The sequence below is a fragment of the Protobothrops mucrosquamatus genome, unplaced genomic scaffold, assembly GCF_001527695.2.
Source record: "Protobothrops mucrosquamatus isolate PMUCROS unplaced genomic scaffold, P.Mucros_1.0 scaffold301, whole genome shotgun sequence".
Classification (NCBI taxonomy): Eukaryota; Metazoa; Chordata; class Lepidosauria; order Squamata; family Viperidae; genus Protobothrops; species Protobothrops mucrosquamatus.
The window spans coordinates 193,613-213,533 of record NW_015386644.1 but is presented as its reverse complement, the minus strand read 5'-3'; the positions used below and the strand labels follow the sequence as shown (position 1 = coordinate 213,533).

Below are 19,921 nucleotides of genomic sequence, written 5' to 3'. Positions count from 1 at the left end.
TGGGGAGGGAGCATCTTGTCAAGAAAAATAAGTCCTTTTAGGATTGTAAAACATTTTATGCAGTTTTGTAAATCCAGGCCAATATATTTAGGATTCAGAATGTTAAAAGACCAATCGAAATGCAATACTCTCTCTGTGTGTATTCTGTATGTTGTGTATCCTATAAATATATGCGTCTTTCTGTGAATATATGCATGTACGTACACATTCTCACATACAGAGTAAGAATGATAAACTCACAGATATGGTAGAAAGTAGAATCTCATCTATAAAAAGTTTTTTTTTCTTTGCTGGAATGGGAACCGAGAGGCAGTCTTCATTTTTTCTTAAAGTTTTATATTGACTACAAACAATGAGACACTTTCTGAATTAATATACTTTTTTAAATAAGGAAAAGTATGTGTTACTGATTAAGCATTCTGTAAAAATTCATAAAAACACCAAGATAATAATGAAAGTATTTGGGGACTTATGCTCTGGTATAAGTAGTAGGGGGAAATATACAAAACCAAAATCCACAGATTTCCCCATGCAATTTGATTAAAGGTTATTGGCCTGAAAGCAGAGTTTTCAATTTTATGGACCTACTAAAGCTAAAATTGAATTTCATATGCAAAGTATATACAGTTCTGTTTGATATTAGCATTGTCCCCTCCCCAGATATATTTGCAATTTGTTTAACTGAAAGATGAAGCAAGTTAAATGCCTATCTGCATGCCTTAGTCCTTTATACGAAGCATGCTTACATTATCAAGATATTTAAATGGAAGCATATTCTTGGGCAGTTTGTGGATAGTTTAATGCATATATTTTAGATATATGAAAATTAGGTTTTGTGTTTTGGGCCAATTTACTAACCGACATAGTAATAAAAAGTATGACAAATACCATTATAGATTGGAAGAGTTCAATGCAGGGCCTACAGTTTTTTCTCTAATAATTACCAAGTTTGACTTCTGAAAAGCTTTTTTCCCAGTTTGTAAGAAATTAATAATTTACAACAACTAAAAGGCATATACATTATGACACCAATTTTATTGTCTTGGATTTCTTATGGACTTATATTGGTGAAATTTAAGTTTTAAAGATCTAATGAACAATGTATTTGGTGTAAAATATAATACAATGGAAATTAATATTTTTCTTTCATATCACGTGATAATGCAATTCTGAAAACTTTAATCCTAGTGGTGAATTGTGTTAAATTTCGGTATTATATACTGTATATTTTCCAGTTTCTCATTTTTTACCAGTGTGTATATTTGAGCAATTCTAAAAATTTGCTGCAAGAGAAAAGATGTAATTCCTCTAAAATATTAATGAGTTTTACCTGGTTTATATGGATTTTTTTTTTAAAAGCACAGAACACAATTGAATAGATAGAATAGACAGAATGGAGTTCAATGCATGGACATGGGCAGGGGGATTAAAAGTTCAGTTTTGTACTAGGGGAATAGATAGCCTTAAAATATGTGTTTGTGTGTTTTGTGTGTGTGTGTGTGTGTCTGAGAGAGAGAGATAGGTGTTCCTGCCATAAATGAGATTTATCAGCTACTACAATACCTACCATGGTGGAGCAGGATAATCAATAATCCATGAGCTACATTAAAGGTGCTTAGGTAGGTAGACAGTCAATCAGTAAGTAAATACGTTTATTGTTGTAACCACTGGTCATTACTGCCTCACAAATATAGCATATTGGAAACTATGCAGCATATTGGAAGCTGGAAGTTGGCATTTGTTGCTTGTATAAAGGAAGACATTGTCAACAAAAGTATAGGCTCCCTATATGACTCAAGAACAGAAGATGAATCTAGCAATGATGGACAGAGACATATGGCCACATATTTTTTTAGGTTTTTTTTTGTCCTACCTTTATTATTTTATAAATAACCCAAGGCAGCGAACACATTTAATACTCCTTCCTCCTCCTGTTTTCCTTACCACAATAGTTCTGTGAGATGGTTGGCTGAGAAAGAGAGAGTGAGTTACTGGCCCAAGTTCACCAATATGGTTTTCATATTTAAGGATGGACTAGAACTCACACTCTCCTGGTTTCTGGCTTGGTGCCTCAGTTATTAAACTGACTCATTATTTGCTCCTTTTCTGCTACAGGAAATATTTTTCTCACCAGCTGTGACAAGCAGAAGAAGGAAGATAGCAAAGCCAGAGGAATCAACCAATTGTTTTATCAAACATTGCAGGCAAAATCAGGACAATGCAATTTGAGATCATCCAACACCATAGGATGAGATTTTATCAATATGAAGATGATACTCAGCTTTAAAACTCCATTCCTGGTGATCCAAGAAATACTGAGGCTGCCCTTTTGCAGTGCCTGGAGGTTACAGGGGTCAGGATGGGAGACAACAGACTTCAGCTGAACCCTAGGAAGACGAACTTGCTATGGATTCAAGGGACCTCAGGATCTAGTTGTTTATTATTTGTAGTTCTGGATGGGGTTGTACTACCCCAGACAGACCTGGTATGCAAATTGGGGGCTCTCTTATTAGATTTATAACTCTTGCCTGAAGAACAGCTGGCAGTTGTGGCTACAAGAGCCTTTGTGCAACTTTTGTGCTGTATACCAGTTGCGCCCTTATCCGGATCACAAGGCTTTGTGTAGAGTCACTCATGTCCTGGCCATCTCTTGATTGAATAATTGCAATGCCCTCTATACGGGACTACCCTTGAAGAGTATTTGGAAGCTACAGCTGGTACAGAATGCTGTGATAACAGAGTTCTGGGGACCCCTAGGGTGGCACATATAACACCACTGTTGTGCGAGCTGCATTGGTTACCAGTTTGCTTTAGAGTCCAATCCATGATTATTACCTGTAAATCCCTATATGGCATAGGTCCAGGGCATCTAAGGAGCAGTTTCACTCCAATTCTGTTCCATCTTTGTGGACCATCTATTAAGGAATTCTGGTAAGTAGAGTCAAAGAGAAGAGCCTTTTCCATTGTGGCCCTGTCCGTGTGGAACACTCTACCGCTGGAGGTGAGAATTGCTCCCACCCTTCTAGCTTTCTGGAAGAGTAACAAAACTTGGGTTTGCCAGTTGGCCTGGGACCCTGAGGGGGGGGCATTCACCACTGGAGATAGTTGATGGGGCAAGATCTCATCCCTGTGTCACGTTTCCTTGATTCTAGTTTATATATATCCTTTAACATTTTAATTATTTTGATATTTATCATTTTACTCTTTGTAAGCCAGCCAGGGACATTAGAAAAATGGGTGGCATATAAAATAATAAACAAATAAATTTGGTGATGACTTAGAAGAGAGGAGATAGCACAGAAATAGCAACAGTTTATGCCAGTATAAATTTCTGCCAATGTAAAGATGTCTAGATTGCACTTTAATTCAATAATCAGGAAAGACCTTCAGACCTTTTCAGGCACTGCAGAATCAGTACAAAGCTAGACATGTGCTTCAAGCACCCCCCCAAGACAACTTCTGTGCTACAGTGCCACAAATATTGGGAAGGTTTTGTGCCCCCTACCACTTACCACTGCAGCTTTATAGATCTATACCCAACAGCTGAATGTGTGCTTCAAAACACCCCATTTGTGTCTTCAATACTTTAGCACCAAAGACATGGCTCTGACTACACTTGTGGGAGTGAGAAGTCATGCTCTTTTGCCATGGTTGATATCCTAATTCCTTGTTTCAGAATGTATATATGTCACCAACATTAACCTTCATCATATTCTTCAATTTCAAATAAAGTTGAATTGTTGGTTTTATTTCAAAACAGCATGTCTTAAACATCCAAGCATCTGGGACTATATGAGTATACAGTAACAGTAAATATTTTAACCAAGTATATTGCTGAACAGATGATTTAGGTAAGCTATAATCAATGTGTATCTTTTCAAAATTCTTAAAATACTGGTTGCTAATCACCTAATCTGAGCTATTGATCTTGTTCAGCTAAGAGTTCTGATAAAATATTTCCCTCCATCTTTAAATCTGGATTAGCACGTTTTAAGAAATGTTACATGCAGTTCTTGTGAGTTAGATATGAAGTTAATTGGCCTAAGGGGAAATTTTTTAGTGGGGTTCTTAAACATTTTTAATTAATTATAGCCAATTTAAATATTTCTTTTTAACCAAGTTTTAAGGGGTGTCTTGGGGTGTATTTGTATTTTATTGGTTGTTAGCCGCCCTGAGTCCGTAAGGAGAAGGGCAGGGTAAAAGTTTAATTAATAAATAAGTAAATAAATAAATAAATAAATTCATCAGAAACTATTTCTTGGGTTTCCCAAAAGAGGTTTAAGAAAGAATGGATATCAGATTTTTTAATGTTGATTTTGTAGGTCTTTTGGACTCAAATTCAAGTTCTCTACAGTCCTTTTCTAATCTCAAATTACATGTTACTCCAGTTTTGGAGAGAAACTTATAAAAATGTAAACAAAGTGTGGAACCATATTCCAAAAATACAGAACTTAGCTTTTTATAAAGAACTTTGACTCTATCTAGCTTGAGGATCATTTAAAAGAATCATTCTATGAAGGTGGAATGATAAAGAGTGGATTCAAGAAATGTGTTCTTTGTTGATTTTTGAAAAGTTTTTATATTGTAGAGAATTATGTACCTATAGGGTTTAGATTCAATAATATGTAAGGTGTCTATTAACAGCCCACTTTTTAAAAAAACAAAACAAAACAATTTATCACTAATATATATGATTGTGGATGATTTTTATCAAGTGGGATCCATTCTATGACTGCCTTGGTCCACCTGCCATCAGTCCTTCTTGCTATGTGACCGGCCCATTTCCATTTCAATTCTTTTACTCTCTTGATGATATTGTATACTTTCATTTGTTCTCTAATCCATGTGCAGGTCTTTCTATCTTGTCTTGTAATGCCGAGCATGTATCTCTTTGCACCATTCTTAGCTTTTGTATCGATTGTGAGGTTAGTCTCCATATTTCACTGGCATATGTTAGAGCAGGTAGCACACACTGATCAAAAACTTTTCTCTTCAGGCATTGGGAATGATAAAAAGCATCCATGATAGAGAATTAAAACAAGATGGATCAACGTCATCAGCAAGCATTGTGGGCCCAATTGGCAAAAGAAAATTCAGGACCATTTCGGTTGGAAACGTGAAACAGGCCTTCATCCTGCAGCGGGTAGACAATGGCTAAAATGATGACATATGATTCTGTATGTAGATTTTTATATTATCATTGTATTGTATTGACATACTTCCCCTCCTCTCTTGTTCTTTCCACCCTTGGCAAGAAAAGTGGAGGGTTCAGAGAAAAGGGGGAACTCTGTCTCTTCCCCCCCCACTGCCTTCTTTTCCCATGAGGAAGTGAAACTGCAGGAGTAGATAAATGATAGAAGTGGAGAAAGGCTTTTTCTAGTGCAATGCTCCAGTCTCATCCAAGGGATCAGAGCACCCGGACTCTGCCCTACTCTGGCTCTCAGTGCAAGTTGTTCTGTACCACATTTACTTAGGGGGTCCTAAGTGTGATTTTCTTTCTGGTTCCCATGAAGAATAATACCGTAGCATTGCTGCTGTGGCAAAATATGTTAAGACAACAGCGCATTGTTGAATGCCTTTGGTGGAAAAGGAGGAGAGATAGAATATCATATCTGAAGACTAGCATGCCTTCTCCCATTTAACCACACCTTCCCTTTTTTCCATTATATTTATTTTGATTTTGGATTGCAAGCTGTGTGGCCCCAGCGCCCGTTCCTTGTAAACTGCTGTAATAGCTCTGTCCTCGTAATAATGGGAAAAGACTTTCCATCACCTCCGCCCGTGCAAAAAGCACATCTACGCCTCTCCATCTGTGCAAAGGCTTTATACATCTATGCTCAACAATTGGATATGTTCTTTAAATACTCCCTTGCATCTTTAATGCTGCAGCATCAAATACAGGGGCTGAAAAGCCAGATTCTACTCCCGTTGGGCGTCCTCTTCCCGCCCTGTCCATAAGAGGCACCGACAGATCTCTGCCTGTCACTCTCCGCGCTTCATTTCATTCTGAAGGTAAAAAAAAATCCTCCCAGGATTCTTTTTAAGCCCGGTTGCTTGAAGAGTTAATTATTATCTGGGTTTGTACGCCCGTCCGTTCTGAATCGAATCTTAGAAGTAGAACTTTTCTCTCAAATTCAGTACTATACCACTCTGGCTTCTGGGGAAGGCGATACATCTTTTAAACTCCACTACAGTGTGCCGATTCTCAGAGAGGCAATCAAGAAACCGTCTCTTCTTACAATTGTACTTGAAAGCCCGCCGTAGCGGAACAGCGGACGAATACTCAACGCAAACAACGTAACAAACGCCGACCGACTCGTCCTCTTCCAAGATGGCCGCGGAGCGCACGGCGCCGGTCTTGCGTCACAACCGCCTCTCCGGCGGCCTTGCCCTTTTCCAGAATGGCCGCACCGCGAGCGTCGCCAGCCTCCTCCCGTCGTTCCTTGGACTGAGAGAGGCACGAAGGAAGTTCGACGGGAGGGGGTGGGAAGTAACCTTCTTTTCCTCGTCTCACGTCGAGCAGCGCGGCCGAAGCGCGTCGGAAGGAAGTCGCGGTGGGGCGGGGAAGGTGCGTTTCCACGGGGGGGGGGGGGGGGGGGGGGGGGGGGGGGGGGGGGGGGGGGGGGGGGGGGGGGGGGGGGGGGGGCAGGAGAGGGAGGCGTGTGCGCCTACTGGCCGGCGGGCGACTGGCGATTAAAATAAAAGGGGAAAAAAAAACTTTAGAGAAGGAGCGACGGGAAAGGGAGGCAATTGCGGTTTAGCATCGCCCAGAGGGACACCTGCCCGGGGCTCTTTTAAGTTTAACGCGAGGGAGAAGCGAGGGAGGTGAGTGGCTGTGCCGGAGTCGGAGCAGCTTGCTTGCCCGCCCTGGCCCTTATTGTAGCCCGCTGGTCTTGGCCGTTCCCCGCTGTCCACCCCGTCCTGCATTTCCTTTTGTGACAGGCTGCTGTGGGTCCGGTTGGGAGAGCCGGGCAGAGGCTGTCGATGCCCCCTGCGTGGGATGCCAGGGGGTACGAGTGGCACGAAGCTTTCCCTGCGGAGGCTGCCGCAGTAACCATTGAGGGGATGGGCGGAGGGGAGAGGAGACAAGCATGTGCTCCTATTTTAGGCGCTCAGCTGGGGCATGCTTGATGCACCTAGTCTAGCCTTTTGGAATATTTATTTATTTATTATTTAAATTTATATACCGCCCTATCTCCCTTACGGGACTCAGGGCGGTGAACAGGCAATAATAAAATATATAGGCCTCAAGAGAGTGACTAAGATGCCTGGGTTGCATTTTTAAGCTGAAACTAGCACTTTTCCATCTTGTGTCCCCCCCTCCCCCCCCGTAGATATTATATTAAATTAATCCCCCTCCTGTCAATCAATGGTCCTGTATGTGGCTATGTACTCAGATATGGGCGTATAAAGCCTTAGTGTAAGAGTTAAAAATGTAAATGGATTTCTGAGTTATACCACAGATACATCTTAGGTAAAGTTGTTAGGAAAAGCAAAGGGGAGAAGTCAAATAGTTCATTGTGGGAAAGTATGCATGGTGAGTGGCCTCTTGTCTTGCCTGTTTGCGAAATTTCATCTAGTTTTGTTGAAATTAAATAGGAGCAAAGTAACTCTGGGTTGTTTTTTTTAGAATTTCATTACTGTCAACCTTCTGCAAGAGTCTGTAAAAATGCAGATTATTGCAGCCATGTATAATTTAGGTTTTTTTTTCTTAAGGTGGGGGTGGGGGTGGAGATACCAATTGCAGTGGAGAAAGGGAAGTATTGATTTCTGCCTTGGAAGGTGTAAATATTATCCTTTTTTTCTTTAACATTATGTACTACAGAATCTGTTGTCAGAATTTCATTTTTGGTCACACTACATAATTGAGGTTCCACTTAGGACATAAACACGCAGAACCTCATTGCTTTTCAGTATTTGGAAATATTTAGCAATCCAGTCCAGACACTATGTTTCTCCTTTGGAGTTTAACAGTTCAGAATTAAACTATTCTGACTATAATCCTGTAGCTCCTGAGATGGCAAGGCACTCTCTGCCATACAGAGAAGTTAGGCTCTTCAATGTAAATGTCTGCAGCTGTTGCTTCTCTGTTAAGACAATAAAAAGGAAGGGGGGGGGGCTATGACAGGGAAGTTTCAAACCAAGTTCTTCTATTCTACTCTCCCATCACTTCCATCCCAAAATAGGGAATAAAGGTCTTGAGCTCAGAAAGTTATATACTTTATCTTCTGATCCACTTGGGAAATGAGGCAATGGGAAGAGAAGAAACTAAATAAAACGATCCATCCTACCTTTCAGCTTTCTAGTGAAGTTAGTAATTTAGATTGCTCAGTTAAAGGCATATTCATCAGTCATTGCTTCTTTGCATTAGTCATTTATCTAGTTCACCATTTATTATCTAGCCAAAATATTTGGAGGAGTTGTGGTTTGACAATGATTTAACTGTTAACACATTTTTCCAGTATCTCAGTAGTTGTTTCTTGATTAGGTAAATATAGTTGTTTCTTGAGTTGTTGCTGAAACTGAGTTGTTTCTTGAGTAGGTAAAAACTGAAAGTGGTGTAACTTGAACACAGTGATGCATGCTCTGAGATGTTAAAACAATTATCTCCACTCTCTTCCAATAGCCTTTAGTTCCAAAGTAGAATTTTTTTTGTTTGCATGATAAAATATGACAATAAATTGATACTTAATAGAAACATCACCCAGGGCTGATCTTTTATTTTTGTGTGTGTGTAAACCATGTTTTAATGAGCCTTGTTTAGAGTTAAGCTCAGTAGATATTAGCTATTTTCTCTAATTCAGTATTTCTCAACGAGGCAACTTCAACATATGCAGATTTCCAGAATTCTCCAGCCAGCATGGTCGTAGTTAGTAATGCTGTGGGAATTGAACTCCACAAATCTCAGGTGGGGAAATGTTACTTAGTTCTTAAAGGTATAGACTGGGGTCCCCAACCCCTGGTCCATGGACCAGTACCGGGCCGCGGCATGCCAGCAACTGGGCTGCACAAACAAGCGAAGCCCCATCCATAAGATGCAGGCAGCACACAAAACCAAGCACTCTCTGGTCTGCAGAAAATCCTCTCTCCACGGAACTAGTCCCTGGTGACCAAAAGGTTGAGGACCTCTGATATCGACTACTGGGCCTAAATGACTTCAGATGCCTAGGCCTTTTGAGGGAGACTGAATATGTGATTAGCATGATGCAAAGACAGCATAGGGCTAAAAAGTTTGTTCCCAGCCCAATTCCAAATAGGCCACGTGGCCCAGTTTCCCTATCTCCCCCCAACCGGGCCACCAAGCCACAAAGCTTGAGGAGTGCTGGGTTAAGATACCATGCTAGAAATCAGAAAACTATGAGTTTATTTATTTATAAAATGTATTCGCTGCCCATCTTACCACAGTGTAACTCTGGGCAGCTTACCATTAATTCTAGTCCTGTCTTACACATGAAAGCCATCAGGTTGATTTTGGGTGAGTCACTCTCTTTCAGCCCCACCCACTTCACAGGATGTTGTAAGGAAAGTAGGAATAGGGAGGAATGTTAGGAATGTTTATCTCTTTGAATTATTTATAAAAATAATAAAGGCAGGAGATAAATAAAGGAAAGAAAGAGAAAGAAATCAAAGAGAAAGCTAAAAGTGCAAAAAAGGAATAAAACTAAACACAGAAAAGAAAGAAAAAAAGATAAAAAGAAAATATAAATTACCTCTTTCAAAGCAGTTGTAAATAGACAGATCTGCTCAGAGTCAGTTTGGTATACAGCAGTGGTTAAGGCATGAGGCTAGAAACCAGGAAACTGTGAGTTATAGTCCTGCCTTAGGCACAAAAACAGCTGGGTGACCTTGGGCCAGTTACTCTGTCTCAGTCTTAGGAAATAGGCAGTGGCAAACAACTTCTGAAAAATGAAAACTTGCCAAGAAAACTGCAGGGACTTGTCCATGTAGTCTCTGAAAATTGGACACAATTGAAGGGAAGAAAACTAAATCTTTTGTTCTTGCTTGGAGAAAAAGCTATTAACTAAATAAAATGCTGAACATACTGTATATTCTTTCATTTTTTTTATAATATACCCTTTTACCATTTACTTTTCTTTACTAATACCGTACTTGTTTTCATGTATTAGGATATTATGAAATAGCTCATTCTTTTTGCCCTTAAATTCTTTTTCTTAAAATCTTTTTCTCATGATACCACAAGAGCTACTTAAACTTCAAGAATTAGGAAGTGAGGCAATCATTTGTAGCTCAGTACAAAAAGGCTTGTAATCCTTTTTGTGGAAAGAACTTCTGGCTGCAGCCTGGTTTTCTCTGTTGTGTTGTACATTATTGTGGTAAAATTGTGGCCATGTAAATTGCAGACTGTGGGCAATTCTTGGCCTGCTGTATATTACTATAGGTTGGCTATGTTTCAGCAGCAAATGAAATGATCAGGAACTGCTTGTGCTTGTTGGTAAATGTTGAAGGTCCCATTCCAGGTTAGCAGAAGCATGAAGAAGTTTTTAATGATTAGGATTCAAGCAAGACACTCCCAAAAGCTTCTGCAAACATTTGCTTTCTTCTGGTTAACTCCTTAATACTTTCCATCATCTGATTAACTTGTAAGATTGCAGACGTTGCTGCAGGGAAAAAAGTAATCACCAAGTATTATGCTAATTTGAGCTTTACTATTTAAGCCAAAAAGGAAGATGATAAGTGTGTCTTGTGTATTTTATGTGTGCGAGCGAGGACGCATGCGTCCATGCATGATTCTCATAGAGTTCTCTTTAGTTAGATTTGTTGAGGTAAATGGGAAGAAGTTCCCAAAATTCCAGCAACTGAATTCTTTCCCATTTATAACCAATATGTCCCCAAGTACTTTGGGCTGAAGACTTTTTCATTTCTTTATAACAGCTCTCCTATGATTTAGTGCATGGGTGTCAAACTCACCGCGTCAGGTGACATGTCGCGACGTATCACAACTTTTTTTGCATTGCCGGACCTGGGGTGGGCGCGGCCTTCGCATGATGCAACCCACCCGTGTGCCGGCAGTTTGACACCCCTGATCTAGTGGGAAGAATCATTGGGAGTTGGGCAGCATAGAAATATAGTAAATTATTACTGATGTCTCTGATCACAGGGAAACAGCAGCTGGTTATATATATATATAAATTTATATATAAATCTAACCAGATTGGGACTCGGCTATTGCACACACACGTATGCATATCATACATACAGACGGATCTTTTTTATTTTGAAGGCAGACTAAATCCTGAGACATTGGAATACGGGTAGTCCTCAACTTACAACAGTTCATTTAATGACTGTTCAAACTTGCAATGGTACTGAAAAATGTGACTTATGACTGATTTTCACAGTTACAACCTTTGCAGCATCTCTGTGGTCACATGATCAAAATTCAGATGCTTGGCAACTGGTTCATACTTATGACTGCTGCTGTGTCCCAAGGTCATTTGATCACTGTTTGCGACCTTTTCACAACCAGAGTCAATAAATGAGAAGAGGGAAAACACAGCCTTCTGCTCTGTTGGGAAATTCATCTCTTTTTTCTGTCCCTTTAACCAAAAGAAACCAAGTTATTTCCATCACATCAAGCCAGCAAATAGCAGCCCACTACTGCATAGAAAGATCACTTTTTTTTTTAACTTTCTCAGTTTTTATTTTTATTCTCTCAAGAAAGCAACTTCTACATTAGTTTTTTATTCTCTCTTCTTAAGTCAAGCTTTTCACGATTCTGCACTTTTAACATGTGTATGTATGTATGAATGCTACATTTTTAACTTTATGGATTCTTTGTTGTGACAAGAAGCCTTAACGGTGAAACTTATTTTAATTTTCCACTTTTTTCTTCTATACCTAACTCCATTAAAGTGAATCATTTCTTAAAATCCTCCAGTTCTTCCTTGACCTCGCTCTTTGATATTTTTTTTTATCATTTCACTGAGTGTATTACATTTTTCTTAGATGGTTAACTAAAATTTCTGTATAACTGAATTGTAACTGATGAACTGACGATGTTTCTTTGATATCCAGTAATCCCAAGTTTCATTTAATAAATTGAATTGATTGGTTATACTTTCAGTTTTTGGATTTTCAACAGCTGTTTAATAAAGTTTATTAATCTATAACATTCAGAAGATATAGAATTACCGGTAATACTGGAGAAGGCCCAAACTTATAGTAGAATTAATAGAAATATTGGTTTCCTTTTTAAGCCTATCTGTATTTTTCGTTCCTTTGAGATGAAAAAAGAAATAGAGGTTTTAAATGTTTTATACTTCTGAGGTGTGAATGAGGGACTTCAGATGCTTTCATGTTTACTCAAGTTAAGTACCATTGAGTTCACTGACTAAAGTGTCTAGGTGATTATATATGTTGGGCTGGGCAATTAATTTTCCCAAGGGGTCACATGAGAACTGGGACTGTTGTGAAACCAATAGGCTTCTTGTTGCTCTTTGTCGGAGATCTTGTTGGTGGTCCCTGTCATGTTTGGAGTTGAGCTTCTTCTTGGTGACTTTGACTGCTAGCACTGACATGTTCAGGGAGGAGGGAGTGAGGAGCCTCACCTCACCTCAGACCAGCCAGGCCCAGCCGCCACTCTTCCGCTATGGCTGCCATGTTCCTGCTCACTTGCTAGCTCTTGGGTGTGCTCGGCCTGCTCGCCTGCAAGACCACGATTTGACTGAAGTGTAGTGGGTGGCCAAGCCCAGGTCCCCGCATATGATGCCCGCCAACACTGCCTCCTCAGGCTGCTCTAGGTGAGGGGTGAGCGCTGTGAAGGTGCAGAGAAGCCCTTTCCTCACTTCCTGCAGCCACCAGCTGACTGAAAGAGCGCAAGGGGATTGCATAAAGCTGGACCCAATCCTGTGGCATTCTTATTTACATTTGATTTCCAATTTCTGATTGACCTCACACAGGCTGAACAGGGACAGCCAAAGGGCTGGAGGTGCCTTGGGGGCTGTAAATTGCTCAGATCTTATAGACACAGACAGACAGACAGACACACACACACACACTGTTTGCTGTTCAGCTTGCAGTAACATTGCTCAGTTCATAAGATCTATTCCATAACTTGCATTATGGGTATTCTAAAGATGTACCCTCACTTGATTTTTTTCCTGTTGTTGAAGGCATCTGTCAGCTGGAATTTTCAGTGATTTCCCTGCAGATTCTCCCAAGGCTCCTCTCGCATATCTCTACAAGGATCTGAATCTTTGGAACAGATGAGAATGTAGGGAGTTGCAGTGAGTGAGAGAGAAATTGCTGAAAACGGTGTACTTTCCTCTTGACAGCAGAAGCAAATTTGCTTTTGTTTCTGCCCCAGATATTCTTGATTATTATGCCAAGAAACTGTAATGCCATTAAAAAATTTTTTTGGGGGGGGGGGTAACCAAGTTAATTTGCATTGTTGTTGCATCTTATGCCATATTTGCACGGATGGAGGTCTTTAATTTCAATAATGCCTTTTGGGGATTTGAATGAAGTTCATAATATTCACATTGAAATTCTAGTGAAATATTAATCAGCTTTTAGACTCTCCATTCAAAACTGCAGTTGCTAATGATAGTCATCTAATTGGTAGTAAATGTTTTATTTTTATTTATCTAGTATTAATTAAAGAAAGGATGGAACTTTATCTTGTTTCCATGGCTACTTGATATTTTACAGTGGATTTCATTTGAAAAACTTTACCTAATGATTTAAAATTCACAGAAAAATGTATACTCTAGCACAAAACAAATAATATATATGTAAAGTGAAAATCTGGAAGTGTATTTGAAAACTATGTGTGTTAGTGATGAGTCATTACAGTTTGAAATATCTTAATACTTTTAGAGTTACACTGTGGGTGAATTTTTAATTAAAAACACAAATGCTTTACTTCTAGCTGTGAATTCCATTACAAGATTGGTTCTAAGTTACCAAAGCAACCCATCTCCACAAATAAAAGCAATGGGTGGAATGATTTCCAGATGGCGGGTAAGTAAATCTTCTCAATTGGAGGTATATATTTTTGTACGGCAGGAAGGAGAGTGTCTCAGATGAATTTTTAAGTTGTTCTGTAATGTAGAACAACTTGGTGAGTTGAGCTACGGCAGAATCGTATTTATCAAAATCATATGTATTGGTTGCTCTTATTTCTATTTGTGTGATGAGTCTTCCAATGAAGGTAAGCAGCTGGAATGTTTGGACTGCAGAATGTAATCCATCTCTTAAAATCAGAAGGCTATGCATATCTTTTATGCAGTATTAAATTGTGTCTATTTATTATGGAATGAGATGCCCTAGGTCGGTGGTCCCCAATCTTTCTGGCAGCAGGGACCAGTTTCGGAAGAAATATTGTCTTCCATGACTGGGAGGGTGGGATAGGGGATGGTTTCATTTGCAACCTAGATCCTAATAAAGCATGTGCACAGGAAGTTTTGCTCACTTGCCCGCTGCTTACGCAGCCCAATTCCTAACAGGCCACACACTGGTATCGGGCCGTAGGCTGGGGGTGGGGGATTAGACCCCTGCCTAGGTAATGTAGAAAAAAAAATACACTGCTAATTACTAAGGAGCTGTCTAGAGAAAGGGTGAAGTTAAATCTGTTACGTTTTAGCGTTTTGCAATACGAGAATGTAGCTGCTTAATGAGAGACCACATATAACAAGCAGCTTAGTTTATGGAGTTTCCCCCCATTTCGGAATCATTAACAAGAACAGCATTTATATCCTGCTTCCTTAAATTTGGAGTGCTTCTCATGGAAGGCTTTGATAAGAATACACAAATCATATCAATGAATTTCCAAGTTGGAGATGGTAGTCAAGAATAAGCATAGTAGCTTGAGTTTGACGATATATTCAAATTCAAATTCAAATTTATTTGATTTATATACCGCCCTTCTCCCTTATAATGAACTCTGCCTTTAAAATGTATAAATCACATGTCGGGAATCATGTTTATACTTAAAGCATAATTTAATATTCTTATTAATCCTGCTTTAAAAAAATGGATGTTACTAGGTTGTATTTATGCATGGGGAATATGTTTAGTTTTAAATGCAAGCAAATTTTATTTTTCAGATCTGTATAATGTAAGAAAGACCCTTCTATTTAAATGCAGCTTCTTTGTACAGACAGAAAAAGGATTTTTTTCTATTTATGTGCAAATGTGTATGGCTGTGAAGTGTTGAAGATAATACAATAGGATGTATATGCATATATTTTTTTGCTATGTACACATCACATTTATATCCCACCCTTCTTTTTAAAAGCTCTCAGTGCAGCATTTATAGTATTAATGTAATGTATTTGCACATTAATCCTGGGAAGTAGGTTCGGGTTGACAGATACTGAGTCACTGAAGGGCCACCTGCAAATTTCATGGCAGAATTGAGATTTTGAATTCAAGTCTCTCTGGCATACTACACTGCCAGTTTATTGCACTGATTGCACTGTTGAAGGAAGGAAGAACTTACGGTACATTTACTGCAGTTTGATTACTGCACTGTCACTGTAGTGTCTGGAAATTCCTGTAACTGAAATTTGTCCTCAACCTGATAGAAGTACACAGAAATCTATCACTAAATAAGTATCCCTAAACACTAGTATTGCAAACAGCTTTTTGTAATCCCCCCCCCTCTTTCTCTCTCTCTCTCTTTCTCTCCCTTTCCCTCTCTTTCCCTCCCTCCTCCCCCTCTCTCCAGAGCCTTCAGACAAGGTTTTATAAACTTCTTTTCATTGGCGTGCAAGATCACAGTTAAGATTAGCACGACTTGGAAAAAACCGAGGCACAGAGCCTAAACATATTTTGGCCCCTAAGAATGTATAGATACCTATTAATTATCTAGATATTTTAGTGATTAGAAATTTATGTATTTAGATATCTAATCTTTAGATATTCCTCAAGTCCTAATTTCTTTTAACAATTATAATGTTGAAGAAAAAGATTCGGGTTCACATGTATACATGGGAGCCTAGGATACAAGTTTGTGTGAGAGTTTCTGTGAAGAGATAAGATGAATATAAGTGTTCATTTGTGTTCCCATCATTCTGAAACATTTTCCTTCCCATTGTAAGTCTGCCCATGAGAATGTGCGAGAAAGGGAGGGGAGAACTTTTCGGCATAGATATTATTTATGTGATCGCATACAATATTTGCTTTTCTTAGACTGTGAGAGCAACCTGTTTTCTTCTTTTCTATTTTCTTACTATTGGAAAGCTGGTGTTGATAGTTGGATCCTGTGGCTTGCAGGGCCTCCTTCAAACCTGTCTTGGCATGACCCTTTTTGTTTCAGCTTCATTGGAGCACTGATAACAAGTGGAGCAGTGACAAGTTTTCTTGAGACTTTTAGCCATGTCCTATATTTATAGATTTCAGGTTTTTCAAATCATCTTGCTTCTATGTCTTCCCAGAGACATAGATAAAGAGGACAGATTTTATCTTTAAATAAATTGATTTAATTCTGCGTAACTAGACAAACCTGTTCAAGATTCAAGAGGCCTGGGAAACTGCTTCATTTGGGAGGGTCTCAAATCAGTCAAGTGAAATTTGTTACTTCAATGATCTGTTCTTTTACATCATCATATTGATTTTGAGGATGTGTGCTGTTCAAAAAAATGCATTGTCAAGCAACACGTTATACAATTTGTTCTCTTAGAAATTGTTTCCCCTTTCTGCAAATTGCAGTGTTCTGCTTCTTTACCATATTGCATTTCTTTCTCATGTGATCTGTGGAGGCAGTTAAAGAAAGTTATGGGAAAAGTTACAGTGTATGTGCTACAAATGCTTCTTCATGTGTGCACCTTTGGTAATATACCACCTTAGCATGAGGTGACTGGGGAAGTAAGTTATATAAGCAGGAAAATGTTTGCAAGGCAGTCTGCTATTACTCAAATTATTACAACTCTCCCCATCTCTCAAATTTCTATTTTCTGTTTGTTTGATAGTATTTATTATCTAGTCCTTCAGGGTAATTTTTTCACATTTTTTTTGTTTCATTTTTAAGCAGGCAAAAGCTTCCACTATAGAAGTGTTGGAAAAACTTGATAAGGTAGGATTTTCTTTTAATACTGTTTTTATGAGTTGTGAGGCTTTAATTAGTTTAACTTGGAAAATATAAAAAAAAAATTGTGGATGATTAGTTAGAGCAGACATGTCAAACACAAGGCCCGGGGGCCGGATGCGGCCCGCAAAGTGGTTTCATGTGGCCCGTGAAGCCATCCTGGAAACAGTGAGGGAACGGCCCCCCGCTGCCTTGGCCCTGGCCCAGGCCAGCTGGGAGCCAATGTACAATTTTTTGGTGGCCATCTTGGCACTTGCCCCGGTCCCACCCCGTTCTGCCAGAGACCCTCAGATTTGTCCCACTCCTGCCCAGGCCCCCATAGGCACCCTTGACACGAATGATGTAGAACTGACCACGCCCACCCAGTAGGCGACACCGACTCCATCCACGCCCACCCAGTAGGCTGTACCCACTCTGGCCACACCCCCCCGCCCCCCCCAGGGCAACTGCAATGCTGATGCGGCCCGCATTGAAATTGAGTTTGACACCCTTGAATTAGAGTGTCATGCATATGTCGCAAGCATAAATATTCTAGATAGGAGCAGGCTATTTGAGAATAAGTAAAAATGGAAATCGATAAAATGCTGAATTTTAGGAGGAAAGTGCTTTTGGAAGGGGAAATAAAAGAGACTCTGCATAGAAAATAGAAGAAATGAAAAGATGAAGAAATGAAGTAAATGAGAAGATAATACTCAGCAACAACCTTCTTCACTGTTGCCAAAGACTCCCTTGTCCTAGAGCGGGACAGATGATAAATTAATTCACCTATTAAATTTAGTAAAAATGCTTCTATGCAAGTAATACTTACCAGAGTCAGTTTGGCGTAGTGGCTAAGGTGTCAGACTAGACAATGGGAGACCATGAGTTCTAATTCCATCTTGGACACAAATCCAGTTTGGGTCAGTCATACTCTCTCGGCGCCCTATGAAGGAGGCGATGGCAAACTATTTCTGAAATCTTGCTAAGAAAACTGCATGGATTAGCCCAGGGTAGGCAATCTTGGCTCTTTTATGACTCGTGGACTTCAACTCCCAGAATTCCTGAGCCAGCCATGCTGGCTCAGGAATTCTGGGAGTTGAAGTCCACGAGTCATAAAAGAGCCAAGGTTGCCTACCCCTGGATTAGCCCAAGGGGTGACCAGGTGTCAACACTGACTTGGTGCCACAATGTAATAAAAAATAATAGTTAAGATATTAGATTAATGTATGCTAGTGCTTATTCAGAATTACTGCTAGTCCATGTTTAGCAACCTGATGACATGGTCGCTAAATGAGCCACATGACTGAGAGAGAGAAATACTGTGAAGCATTTCATTTAGATAAAATTATTCTCCCTCCAATGTGTGTTTTGTCAGGTGCAGAAATTTAGACATAAATCTGGGCATTTGTCAGAAATTTTTTTACTAGCATTTATTACCATCATATTTGCTATCTGAGGCAGCTGCTAAACAAGGACTACCACAGTCAAATATATTTTATTCATTTTTACATAATACTATATTTAAAAATAAAACTACAAGCTTTTTAGCTTTCTGGTTTCTGCAGTTTCCACAGGCATGTTGGATATTCTTGAAGTTAAGATAATTCTTCTTTATAATTTAGTCCTTTTTAATACAGGAGAATGTAAAATATCCAGTACCTCATTTTTTTCTCTATCTTCTTACATAGATGTTTCTCTATGCTGCCCCACCCCTTCGTATGTATACTTCAGTGAGGGTTATTCATATGTTTCTGAACACAAACCATAAACAGGTTTAGAATGTTATTCAATACATTATCTCACTCTTAATTTTTCAGATGAAAGTTTTTAGAAAGTTAAAATGCTGCCAAGATTTTCAAATATACATATTTTTATATTTACAGGATATCCAGGCACTGGAAGAGTTCAGAGAGAAAAATCAGAGGCAGCAGAAGCTATGGGTTGGAAGATTTCTCCTCTATTCATCTGTTCTCTATCTTCTTATTTGCTTAGTTATTTATTTGTGGTACCTTCCTGATGAATGGACTGCTCGATTTATTATGACTCTTCCGCTTTTTGCGTTTCCTTTGATGTAAGTAAAATATTCCTGTTTCATAGCATTCCTGTTATATTTACAGACATTATGTAGAAAGAGTGCTATGGGTTCTCCTTGAAATAGTGTGTTATCCTGAGATCTCTGCAGCTATCCAGATCTTGTAGACAAGGAGTCAGGAAACAGTTTTTTTCCATAGGCTAAGCAGGACCTCCGAGAAGTTCATAATGAATATGGAAGCCCAATAGCCTTCTGTTGTTATTTTTGAACAAGACATGCTCTAATATATAATTTTTGCTGCAAGGTAGGCAGCAAATAAATTTAACATTAATAAATAATGATAATTTTATATTCCATTAATTTGTGTATTCACCATCTGAAGTGCTATCCATATGTTACAAGAATGATTGACACAGTGTATGTCCCATGGGAAACGTACTTTCCTTTGTCTGTCCTGAATTGCCCATTCTACAGCTTATTCAGTGATCCCAATTTCTAATACTGTAAGAAATAAATAATATTTTTGCATCATCTAATATTTCTGCATTATGTCCCCCAGTGATAATTTTCCCACCTAAATTAAATAATTCTAAAGTTGCAGCTTTTTCTACATGGTGTTGTTCTGGACTCTTAGAACTCTTTTTGATTTACAGTAGCCAAATTTCTGCTAGGGAGGAAATATTTTGTTTGAGCTTAAAAAAAGAAAATAAAGTTTTCTGAGACTAAGAAAATAATCTCCAACACAGAATGGGCAACTATTTGGCCAGAGTGTGCATATGATTCTAGACAAGGCGGGTCCAATTCGTGGGCTGCATGCAACCCTGGAAAGCTAGTAATACAGCTCCACAATAACATAAACG

The 19,921-nt window shown here is 39.1% G+C and overlaps 1 protein-coding gene across 1 annotated transcript in view; it reads left to right on the top strand.

Annotated features, from left to right (window-relative positions):
- Positions 1-6,724: 6,724 nt before the first annotated feature.
- The window catches only part of LNPK (lunapark, ER junction formation factor), a 60,017-nt gene continuing 46,820 nt past the window's right edge, over positions 6,725-19,921 (top strand). Inside the window, exons 1-4 of the mRNA XM_015814969.1 lie at positions 6,725-6,825; positions 13,892-13,983; positions 16,997-17,038; positions 18,913-19,100. Coding sequence (XP_015670455.1) covers positions 13,957-13,983; positions 16,997-17,038; positions 18,913-19,100 — 257 coding nt within the window. The 5' untranslated portion in view covers positions 6,725-6,825; positions 13,892-13,956. The remainder of the gene's footprint in view (positions 6,826-13,891; positions 13,984-16,996; positions 17,039-18,912; positions 19,101-19,921) is intronic.